This window comes from Platichthys flesus, chromosome 17 (assembly GCF_949316205.1).
Source record: "Platichthys flesus chromosome 17, fPlaFle2.1, whole genome shotgun sequence".
NCBI classification, from domain to species: domain Eukaryota; kingdom Metazoa; phylum Chordata; class Actinopteri; order Pleuronectiformes; family Pleuronectidae; genus Platichthys; species Platichthys flesus.
The window spans coordinates 5,081,699-5,092,541 of record NC_084961.1 but is presented as its reverse complement, the minus strand read 5'-3'; the positions used below and the strand labels follow the sequence as shown (position 1 = coordinate 5,092,541).

Here is a 10,843-nt window from a genome sequence, read left to right as displayed (position 1 = left end):
AAGTAACAACAGAAATTACACTCAGGTATAAGAAGTAACCCATTAACAACTTTAACATCCACTTACATACAAATGACATTGATATACCTTTAAAACTGTATGTGCAATTACAGGTTTATTATCCATCCTTTTATCTTTATTCTCAAACAGAAGCAGGCTGCAAATACTACACAAATATTTGTATACATGCACACATTGCATATAACCGCCTCCTGTGTGTATATAAAGGTAAAGCATTACTTTCAATACTTTTATTTATTACAGCTCTCCTTCACCAACTGTTTAACAACTTCAGTAAACAAGTCGACTTCTTTATAGGGATTGTATTTTGTGTACATCATTTCCATTACTCTTCATTTTATTGTGTTCAAATATTTATTCAGTTTCTACCCTTGTTTTTACTCATGTTTATCTTCCTGAACATTCTCTCTGTTGTATGCAAGTGCAATGAAACCCACCAGAAGCCGAAGTCAAATTCTGATGGAGTACAAATACCACACAATTGTACTTATGAGTACAAAAAAGACTGAACCCCCCGTTATAAAAACATTTTTAGATAACGAGACAGGGCAGATGCTATTTGCACTAGTTTTTATTGTATTTAATTTCATTCTGTATTTATTCTGCTTTTTAAATCCACAGATATATGTTGTGTTTTTATTGGGATGGGGTTGTGTATTTTGTTTCTTAACTTGTTATGTGTTATGGTTTCCACCACTTTTGAGATTAAAGAGTTTAGGCCCTAATAATAATAACAATAACCATATTAATAATAATATTAAAATAATAATAGGTGCTCGAGCCTTCAATATAAAGGTTTAACACCAACAGCATTAAAGTGTCATTATTTTCCTGCCTCTAAACAACATCCGGAGCCTTGCTAACTCCAGGACTACATTTCCACGCATGCCTTTGCTCACCGGAAGTGCCTGGCAGTCCACCGGATATCAGCACGCGACGCCACGGCAGGCCCTTTCCCGTCTGTGAGCAGCGTCGTACAGAGCGACAGACACGAGTGAGTGAGAAAATTCTCCTTTTACTCGGTTTATTTCACGCAAAAATGTATACGGCCGCGGAGTGGAAGCTTCGTAAGATCCCGTTGTTTGGGACAAACCTCGCAAATGCGGTAGTTTAGCGGAAACGAGGGTTTATTTCCCTCCTGAATGTCACAACGGCGGTTAGCGTTAGCATGTGGCTAGCTGGTTAGCACGTGTGGATGCGGCATGTCGACCAGCGCTGGATGGAAGTCGTTAGATTGGCACGTTCAGGGGTTTATTGATTAATAAGTCGCGGTTTCTTGATCCGTATCCTCTTATACTCACGATATGAAAACCCGCCGCCGGTTAAAAGACGCGTTAAATCGTCATTATAACGCTGGTTCCTCAGCCTCCATGTTGGAAACAGGCTCCATCTCCGGCCCTGCTGTGAAGCCGTCTTCACTTCTACCTGCTCTGGTCTCACTGTTGTCTGTTCATCTGCCATGTTTTAAAAGTTTCAGACATGTTATCTCCAGCATAACGATAAATCAAAACTCGCGGTTTCCGCCATTTAATAACATTTTGTGTTGTGAGGCTGCACTTCCTGAATCCATCTGCGTCGATTTATAACATTTAAGTCGTGAATGATGCTCAAACCTTTGTAAGTAAATGTAACACACTGTTTTATCCTTGGGACACTTTGTTTAAGTTGACATATGTGTAACTTAATTAAAGCAGACAACAGATGAGCTACTCACCCGTCAGGTTGTTTCTGTGTAAAACTAACACCCCTTTTACCGTAAAACCGGTTTTTTCATCTTATAGATATGTGGAATAACAATAAAACTACTTAAAAATATAAGTTAGATTCAACAATCAGTGTAAATATTCCATAAATCCTCCCTTCACTGCTTTATTTTCACAATGCTCATTACTGTTATCTACTATATGCACTAAGCGAGGCTAGAGTCACGCCTGGGCACTACCGTTGTCCTGAGTGTGCTAGAGTGCTCGCAGAGGAAAGTCTTTGCTTATTCATTGGCTGTAGTCTCATGTGGCCCAGCCAATCACCAGCTCAGATACATTTCACCACCAACCAGGGGTTTACTTCACACACGGATTTATCCTTGGAAAACTGTTACTGATCATTAATTGTCCTTTCTGTCCCTTCAGTGACTGAGTGGGAGACTGCCCCAGCCGTGGCTGAGAGCCCAGAGATCAAGCTCTTCGGCAAGTGGAGCACCGACGATGTTCAGATCAATGACATCTCCCTGCAGGTGAGATCTCCCCCCCCCCCCCCCCCCCAGCTGCCTGTTGTTATGTTTTGATGATTCAAAGCGAGGCTAGAGTCACGCCTAGACACTGACCTGTTGTCCTGGTGTGCTAGAGTGCTCGCAGAGGAAAAGATCTTTGCTTATTCATTGGCTGTAGTCTCATGTGTCCCAGTCAATCACCAGCTCAGAAACATGATGTATCCATATGTATTGCGCAAAGTTATTCTTTAAAATGAACCTCTGTGAACCACGTTACCTAAACTGCCTCCGTGTCACTACAGGATTACATTGCAGTGAAAGAGAAGTACGCCAAGTACCTGCCCCACTCTGGAGGCCGCTATGCCGCCAAGCGTTTCCGTAAGGCCCAGTGCCCAATCGTGGAGCGTCTGACCAACTCCATGATGATGCACGGCCGCAACAACGGCAAGAAGCTGATGACTGTGCGCATCGTGAAGCATGCCTTCGAGATCATCCACCTGCTGACCGGAGAGGTACACACGGCTAATGTGCAACACCAGCCACCATTGTTTGTCAAGACGACAACTTCAAATAGTCTAATCAAAGTGTAACGGGTAAACCGGAGAGTCTTCATCTATAGGCATGTTTTCATTGTAATTTTACACTACTTACTTTTAACTGTCAAATTATAAAGTCTCCATAGATTCCAAGTTGCTTGTCCTTCTCCAAACACCCTTCACTGTTAATGTTAATTTCAATATATGGTATTATAGGGCATAATGTTTAATATATAAATATCACTTCTGGCAAAACACCAGATCAAGCAGGCTACGGTCATGGTATTGGTTTTGATATTTCTAAATACTTTTTTAAATGTTTCTTTCCAGAATCCCCTTCAGGTCTTGGTGAACGCAATCATCAACAGTGGACCCCGTGAGGACTCCACCCGTATCGGTCGTGCTGGTACCGTGAGGAGGCAGGCCGTCGATGTGTCCCCCCTCCGCAGAGTCAACCAGGTGATATGACCACACCTCCTTTATTATAGAAACTGTACCTCTTTTAAATATGTGGAATTACAATAAAACCCTTTTACAGCCCAACATCAACAGGATGCAGTGCTTTTAAGTTAGATTTAAGATTTAGAAGTTACATTTTCATCATAAATATTCCATACATCTTCCATTCACTGCTTTATTTTCACGATGTGCATTACTTACGTTTTCTACTATATGCACTAAGCGAGGCTAGAGTCACGCCTGGATACTACCGTTGTCCTGAGTGTGCTAGAGTGCTCGCAGAGGAACGTCTTTGCTTATTCATTGGCTGTAGTCTCATGTGGCCCAGCCAATCACCAGCTCAGATACATTTCACCAACAACCAGGGGTTTACTTCACTGATCATTTGTCAGATTGTTTCACCTCCTCTCTTGTTTTGTCTTAGGCCATCTGGCTGCTGTGCACAGGAGCAAGAGAAGCTGCTTTCAGGAACATCAAGACCATCGCCGAGTGTCTGGCTGATGAGCTGATCAACGCCGCTAAGGTAAACGTTCAAACTGCTTTCCCTCATTCTCGGTGTAAAACTGTCTTCCTTGTTGTCCCTAATGACATCAAGTCTCAAACACAAGTTGTGATGCATTGTAAACTTTTACTCTTCTTTTTTTTAGGGTTCATCTAACTCTTACGCCATCAAGAAGAAGGACGAGTTGGAGAGAGTCGCCAAGTCCAACCGTTAAACATGTTTCCTTTCTAACAAAACAAATAAATTTGAAGAAACTTCTGTTTGGCTCCAGGCTTTTAATGAAACTCCTCACAACTGTTTTGACAGGAAGTCCAGCATCTAGTACAGACACTCAGTTACCAGTTTATAAGAAACACTTAAAACAGAGAGTCGCTTCATGAAGGTTAAAATCAATCTATTGAAGTTATGAAGATGTTGATTCAGCAGTTTTCTGGTTTAAGGATGCATTTGTTTGTGCTGCTGTTAAACCTTCATTATACAGGTGTTTTATTTAGCCTACATTCATTAATAATGGGACAAATAAACATATTGTTAAAATGTAGTCCATTTAAACACCACTGGAACTGCAGCCTCCAGTCACCACTAAGTTAAACGAGCTTGATTTCAATAAAGACATAACGCAGGATTAACTGCACATCTGTATTTATTTAGATGTTCAAAGTAAACTAAACAGGAGCAAGATGAACAGAACAAGTATCGGTAGAATTTTATTGAAATCTACAACAGCTACAAATTCATATGTTGAAAAAGTTAAAGCACATTAACTTGCAGCTATTGTCATGAAATTAATACCAAACTTGTGTTATGTAAAAGCTAAATGGGTTGGAATTAGATTTTGGTACCATAAGGTTCTAAAGGTTAGTTAACTCAAACCGGCATTGGAAGATTATAACAGTCCAATTTTAAACCTTTTTATTCTACTTGTCCGTCAGTTTCTGCAAAGCGTCGTCAGCTCAGAAACGAGTTGAACAGTGAGAAACTAACCATGCATTCAGTGGTTTCATGAGTGGTCTTAAGACTTAATGTGCTGCATTGCTTGTCCAGCAGGGGGCAGCTGTGCCAACAATCAGCTTGTCGACCACAGCAACAGATGGATCATACTCTCCTTCATACAAATACTGCACGTCAGTGTTTCCTATAACAATAAATAGACAAGAATTTTGATGAGGGGAAAGTGGGTGACGCCTCCACTGCTACATGAACACGTGCAGGTTAAATGCTGTGTAATAAACTGAGCGGTCCCTTCAGAAATATGTGTGTTTTCTGTTGATGAGGAGGCAGAGCGACGACAGGGACGCTCCCAGTTTGGAGGCCTCGCTGCAGGCTGTAGGCAGGAGGGTGTAGTCCTGCAGCTTCTGGAAGGCCTGGGGAGGGGAAACAAGTTACTCATCCAGACTCACACTCGTCTGCAGTGGAACACACTGAGCTGGAAGAACACACCAAAGGAAGTAGTCCAACAAAAGAAGGAAAAAATGCTTCACTGGCTAGAATCAGAGGACATATTAGGAAAAGAATAACACCATGACTTGATTTATCTTCACTGTAGTTTCCCCTTTTCTTCAATATTTAAAAGTTAGATTATGAATCTTGAAAGATGACGATAGACTTAACTTTGCAAAGAGCAACAACAACAACTAATCTGCTCTAAACGTTTCATTAATCCTGTTTGTCATTAATTTCTTATTTCCCATAAGTTGCCATTGTCCTGTGGTAAATCTACTGATCATCTACTCCTGCACATCTGCCCTGTAAATAAAATCATAACCAATAACGTTGTAATGCTATATTTAGATTTTCCTGGGGCCCACAATGGAAACGCAGAGTTCCTGCAGAGGTTCCTAGTTCCTGGGGAAAGAAGCTATTAACGCTGGGCTACCCTCTTAATCACAATAAGAAACAATGAAGGGAAGATTAAAATCCTTTAATTTGACGAATACAAGGCTCCTTGTGAACGTGGGGGTTCTGGCTGTACTCACAGAGACGCTCTCAGGACACTCCTCCGCAGGCCGGTGCAGCAGGAAGTCGCGTTTCGATGGACCTTTGATGTAGATGCAGTTTGCGGCCACCTCCTCAGGGACCGTCAGGATTTCATAGTGGTGATCGGTCAGCTGTTCCATCATCTGGAGACACACACACACACACACACACACACACTTAGTGCAGTAGACCACACCCAGCATTACACACACACTCGAGGACAACAGCATTAATAATATGACGTCAGCAGCGTTGAGATGATTTGTGTGGTTCACATTAGGACAGAGGAGAGAAACACACACATGATTAATAACAAGGGAGAGATGTTAGAATCTGGCTAATCAATGGTTTTCTAATACTCAGAGAAACAGTTAATGACTGTTGACAGAAAATTTGGAAAATATGATTTTAAATAAGACTGGTTATCTTGTTTAACGGCTCATGCTATTCAAAAATGGCATCAATACCCGGAGTGTCTTCTTGGCCCCGTCACTGTTGCTGATGATGATCGTGTCTGGTCCTCCCATGGAGCAGATGTTCTTCAGTCGGGCTCCACCACAGACAGGGACAGTGGACACAGCAAAGTCCTGCAAAGCAGTTGAGAGATTGAAAGGTTGAATTCACACACACACACACACAAACAAACACCCACAGATACACATGCAGGTTTAAGTACAGCTTACCCCTTCTAATTTACCACATGTTTATTGTTTCCCCCAAATGTCAATTTCCTCAACAACAAAACACTCATAGTTTTACTTGAATATGCACCAAACTGGAAACAGTAAACATGTCTGATTTTTATAAAATCAAGATCCATGAATTATCCCCTAAAAACGGCTTTTGTTGCAATGTTGAAGAAAGTGAGAAATCATTTCCTGAATCCAACACCTAACTAATCCAAATCTGCACCAAACTTTGATGGGCTCTTCCCGGACTCAGGCCTCATCTCACAACCTAATTTGGTGGAAATCATTTTAGTGTTTTAGCACCTGGAGATCCCATTCCTCCTCCAAAGCTAACGCCCAATCTCACAATGTTAAAGATCCGCCCATTCATCCTGATCTAGTATGTAATGGGTTCGTCACAACCCGAGCCCCTCCACAAAATGATCTGAAAATCAACTGAGTAGTTTTTGCAAGACGAGGGGGGGGGGGGGGGCGGGGACACTTGAACATGTCTAACACTGGAGTTTTCTGAATTAAAATCAAGTGAAGCCTGGTGAAAACCTTGAGTAACAACTGAAACATGATCTGTTCAATCTGCTGCTCTTCCTCTTTCACCCCCTCCCTCCTGATCTGACCACATGAAACCTCCCACACACACACACTGATTCATCCCAGACTGACAACACACTCACACAAACCCCCACCCAGCACACACACACAGATGAAAAGTGTGTGCATGTGTGTTAAAAACCAAAGTGTGTGACCTGCACTTAAGTGAAGTGAGGGGATCAATACTGGTGTGTGGAGCCAGAGGGTCCCTCGCTCTGTGTGGTCTCTGTTATTTGGACAAAGGAACAACCTCATTCATCACTGTTTACTGACTATAATTCCCCCAATGCATTGCAGCAAGTGGCCACCTGCTCACTTTGGCAGCAGGGGTTCATCTTCTGACATGAATCTTGGCAACACAACCATTTGTGTTGCACTGGCGACAAACTGACACTCCACTGGTTACTTCAGGGTTTATTGAGGAGCTTTTGTCGGATGTTTTCAGAGACGCAGCCAGAGGTCAGACTCTGATCCACTCACAGATTCACATCCATGCATCTGCCTCTTACCTTGAAAGTGTCAGCCAGCACCTCGGCTCCTCTGCGGTTGGTGTGGGACGAGATGCCGACGAAGAACTCCCTCCCGGTGAAGAGGACGTCGCTGCCCTCCAGCGTGGCTCCTCCGGAGTCGCCCTCCTCGTTCCCCATCTCCACCACGGTCAGGTTCAGCTCCGACACCACCCTCCTGACCGCCTCCGCCTGGACACACGGAGAGAGGGACCAGCTTAACAGAGCAAACAATCTAACATATGCAAATCATAAAGTTGGTAATAATAGCTGAACAAAAATGAACAATAATTTCAAGTTTTTGGGGCTTTGGAGATGGTAATTCCAGTTTTGTCGATATAAAAAAATATTAGGGTTTAGGATATATGTAAAATAATGTAACATTTGAAAGCTTTTAATATTTTATCAATATTTCATTGAATTGCTCCATTATTTCCTATAACTACAACCAACTATAACCAACTTACTGATTAACAGCTCTTAAATAATGTGTCACAATAATGAATGAGTCGTATTTAACAGGTTGTTTTCTGCTTTTTACTCTCAAGTCTCAAAGGAAACTTACTCCATTTATTCATCCAGTTAATTATGTATCAATACTGAAACCATGAAAGATAATTCATTGCCAGTTCATTTCCCTCTTCGTACACCACGATGTTATGAACTGAAACAAAAGGCTTCTCCTCGCTGCCTGTTTATCTCACGAAGCAAGATTAAGTGCTTTATCCTCAGATTAGAGGAAGTGGGTCACTAAAAGCATCTTCTGCCCCCTCCTGGTGTTTACCTCGCTGCGTCTCTGCTGCTTGAAGGGCCTGGTGATGAGCGCCGTGTCGCCCTGGATCACCGCCACATCCTCCATCCTCCAGCTCTCTGGCAGGTCCGGGTCGGGGGGGATCTCGATGAGCTGCAGGCCCACCTTCTGCCTCAGGGCTCCCGTCAGGCAGCCGAACTGACGCTGAGCTTTGGCCAGGTCCACCGAGGCCTCGCCGTTCTCCCGGGCGTCTGCCGCGGCCTTCCCAAAGGTCTCTGGGATGCCCCGCACCACGGCGTGGGTGAAGCGGCCATATGGACACATGTTGGCCATGTTTTCTTAACAGAGAGGATGTTTATGAAGTTGTAGCGAGGGTCAGTGTTCAGCCAAAAGGAGCCAGTGATATAGATGTGATTGTGTATGAAGGGAGATGAGCCGTGGAAGCTTATCGGATGAATCAGGAGGTCCAGAGGGGAGCGGAGAGCATCTTCATCTTCATCTTCATCTCTGTGGTTCCTCTCTCCTCTCACTGCTTGAGAGACAGAAACGGACACATCAGCTTCAGAGAGAAGGAAACAGACACATCAGGGAAACGGCCAAACACAATGACTCCTGACAGTTCGGTTTACCGAAATCTTTAACTCCCACGATAACCTCTATGATTTAGTTAGTACTATGACAGCAGGGAGAGCTGCTCGCACTCATATCTAGAAACTGCTAGCATTCACAAATTGTGTGTGTTTAAGAAACGCTGATGTTTTGTCCTGATTCAGACATTTGGGGTCAACGTCTACACTCAAGGTGAAGAGCTGTCGACCTTATCTCCTCCACTCTGGCTCCGCTTGCTTTGTGTTGTTGTTTTATGTCTTTAACCAGGTTGTGTTGCTGTTCTGTGCACATTTGATGAACTAATTTAAAAGCCTTCTTCTTACATAGTTAGGTTGTAGAACACATTACTTTTTAGACTTGGTTTTCAAGTTTTCAATTAAATCCATCGAAACAAATCAAAAGTCAAGAACCTGAGTGTTTCACTTGACTCAGAACTAGATATTAATCCACGCATAAACAATGTCATTTTATCATTAAAGAAATATTAAGTAAGACCATACCTCACTCTGGAAGATATCAAAAAGTTAACTCACACTTTTTATACCTTCTCACCTGGACTAATGCACTAAATTCAGAATTACCAATGGTTCCAGTTTGTAAAAAAGTCTGCCATCTGAGTTTTAAGGAGAAAAAGGAAAATAGATCCCATTCCTCAGGATTTTTCAATGTCCTCACTTCCTCACTGTCCCCTCCGGTCTTCCTTCTAAATAGACCAAAAATGAACTACAATAACTTAGAGGAAGCAGTTTTCTGTTGTTATGCACCAACAGTTTGAAGGAAACTCCCACCACACGTCAGACAAACTTCTTCTGATGAGAAGAAACAACTCAAGACCTATTTCCATGATCCTGCTTTTAATTCATTTGATATTTTTACTAGTTTTATTCTTTTACCACAAGTCTTAGTTTCATTGCCACCCTGTTCTTATCGATCCATCTTATTTCATATTTTGGATTTAATCGTAAAGCTGCAGATAAAGTTTACTCTTATACATTATTCTTATAATAAAACCATCCACATGCAGCTGAAACCACAGAGAGAGAGAGAGAGAGAGATGACCGGGCTGAGAGTTAACAACAGGATCATTGTCCTGCAGACTCAGATCCTAAAGAAACATTATTCAACAATCTGCTGCAGAGCTTTTCTTCTTCTGGACTCCGGTTCACATCTGGAACAATCGCTCTTTCATCAAGTTCCTGAAAATCACAGACTCCCACAGGGGCATTCCATACAGGATGTGTCCCCCCCCAGCAAACCAGGGGAACTTTTAACACTTTTAAAAGAGTTTCACTAAAAAGTAATTTTCCCCCCTAAAGCAGCAAGTTGAGAAAAAAGGTGTGTTTGTTTTGTGCAGCTGCAGAGACCGAGGTGAACATCAGCCAGAACACAACGCATCTGGAGGAGCAGCGGAGCACCGCCCCGCAGATCAACTCCGTCTCCTCCCGACAAAACAGCAGGAAACTGTCCGCAACATTCACACGAGTCTCTAAACATGATGAGTATTTAAAGGTGTGTTTGTCGCTCACCGGGTTGAAGGTTCGATTCCTGCCGCTCGACCTCGTTTCCCTCCGCAGTGATTTAATTTCCTACCAGGCCCCGCTCCGTTATTCCCTATGTGCCCTCAGACACCTGTCAAGATGGCCGCCGTGGAGCCGAGTAGTTCCGGTCACTGCTTTCAAAATAAATGTGTCCACGGGTGAAAAGTACTTTCCACTTAATGTTCTTTATATATTGCATTGAAATTATTTACTTTTTACACTACATTAATTTGTCAACATTTACAAAGAAAAAACACAGTTAGTATTTATAAAATATAATGCAAACGTATACATTAAATTGCCCAGCAAAATATAAATAAATAATGTGAAATTAGAGATGAGAAGAGTAATATATTAATCAGTTAGTATTTCGATATTCGTCAATTTGAGAACAGATATCAAACATGTTGTGATCCCACGGTATGAAAAGGAATTTATTAAAAATAGGAACAAAATAA

At 42.3% G+C, this 10,843-nt stretch overlaps 2 protein-coding genes and 3 non-coding genes across 7 annotated transcripts; 4 read left to right on the top strand and 1 right to left on the bottom strand.

Annotated features, from left to right (window-relative positions):
* The first annotated feature begins 879 nt into the window (after nucleotides 1-879).
* rps5 (ribosomal protein S5) lies at nucleotides 880-3,985 on the top strand. Its single transcript, XM_062410493.1, has 6 exons — nucleotides 880-1,015; nucleotides 2,151-2,254; nucleotides 2,533-2,742; nucleotides 3,097-3,225; nucleotides 3,650-3,748; nucleotides 3,873-3,985. Coding segments are annotated over exons 1-6 (612 nt in total). The 5' UTR covers nucleotides 880-1,014; the 3' UTR covers nucleotides 3,942-3,985.
* Nucleotides 1,934-2,064, top strand: LOC133973011 (small nucleolar RNA SNORA3/SNORA45 family). The gene has a single exon (XR_009924502.1). It is a non-coding gene; the product is annotated as a small nucleolar RNA SNORA3/SNORA45 family (small nucleolar RNA).
* LOC133973010 (small nucleolar RNA SNORA3/SNORA45 family) lies at nucleotides 2,314-2,447 on the top strand. Its single transcript, XR_009924501.1, has one exon. It is a non-coding gene; the product is annotated as a small nucleolar RNA SNORA3/SNORA45 family (small nucleolar RNA).
* LOC133973034 (small nucleolar RNA SNORA3/SNORA45 family) lies at nucleotides 3,447-3,577 on the top strand. Its single transcript, XR_009924523.1, has one exon. It is a non-coding gene; the product is annotated as a small nucleolar RNA SNORA3/SNORA45 family (small nucleolar RNA).
* Nucleotides 3,986-4,107: 122 nt separating the features above from the next.
* Nucleotides 4,108-10,491, bottom strand: ddah2 (DDAH family member 2, ADMA-independent). 3 transcript variants are annotated; one of them, XM_062410489.1, is made up of 6 exons: nucleotides 10,374-10,491; nucleotides 8,272-8,770; nucleotides 7,491-7,679; nucleotides 6,172-6,291; nucleotides 5,704-5,847; nucleotides 4,108-5,091 (listed from the first exon to the last, which is right to left on the bottom strand). In XM_062410489.1, the coding sequence occupies exons 2-6, from the start codon at nucleotides 8,569-8,571 to the stop codon at nucleotides 4,972-4,974; spliced, it is 873 nt and encodes a 290-aa protein (XP_062266473.1). In that variant the 5' UTR covers nucleotides 8,572-8,770; nucleotides 10,374-10,491; the 3' UTR covers nucleotides 4,108-4,971. The 3 variants fall into 3 exon arrangements, with proteins under 3 accessions (XP_062266473.1, XP_062266472.1, XP_062266474.1); XM_062410488.1 differs by having other exon boundaries at nucleotides 8,272-8,797; nucleotides 10,374-10,471; XM_062410490.1 differs by having other exon boundaries at nucleotides 8,272-8,767; nucleotides 10,374-10,471.
* Between the last annotated feature and the right edge of the window lie 352 nt (nucleotides 10,492-10,843).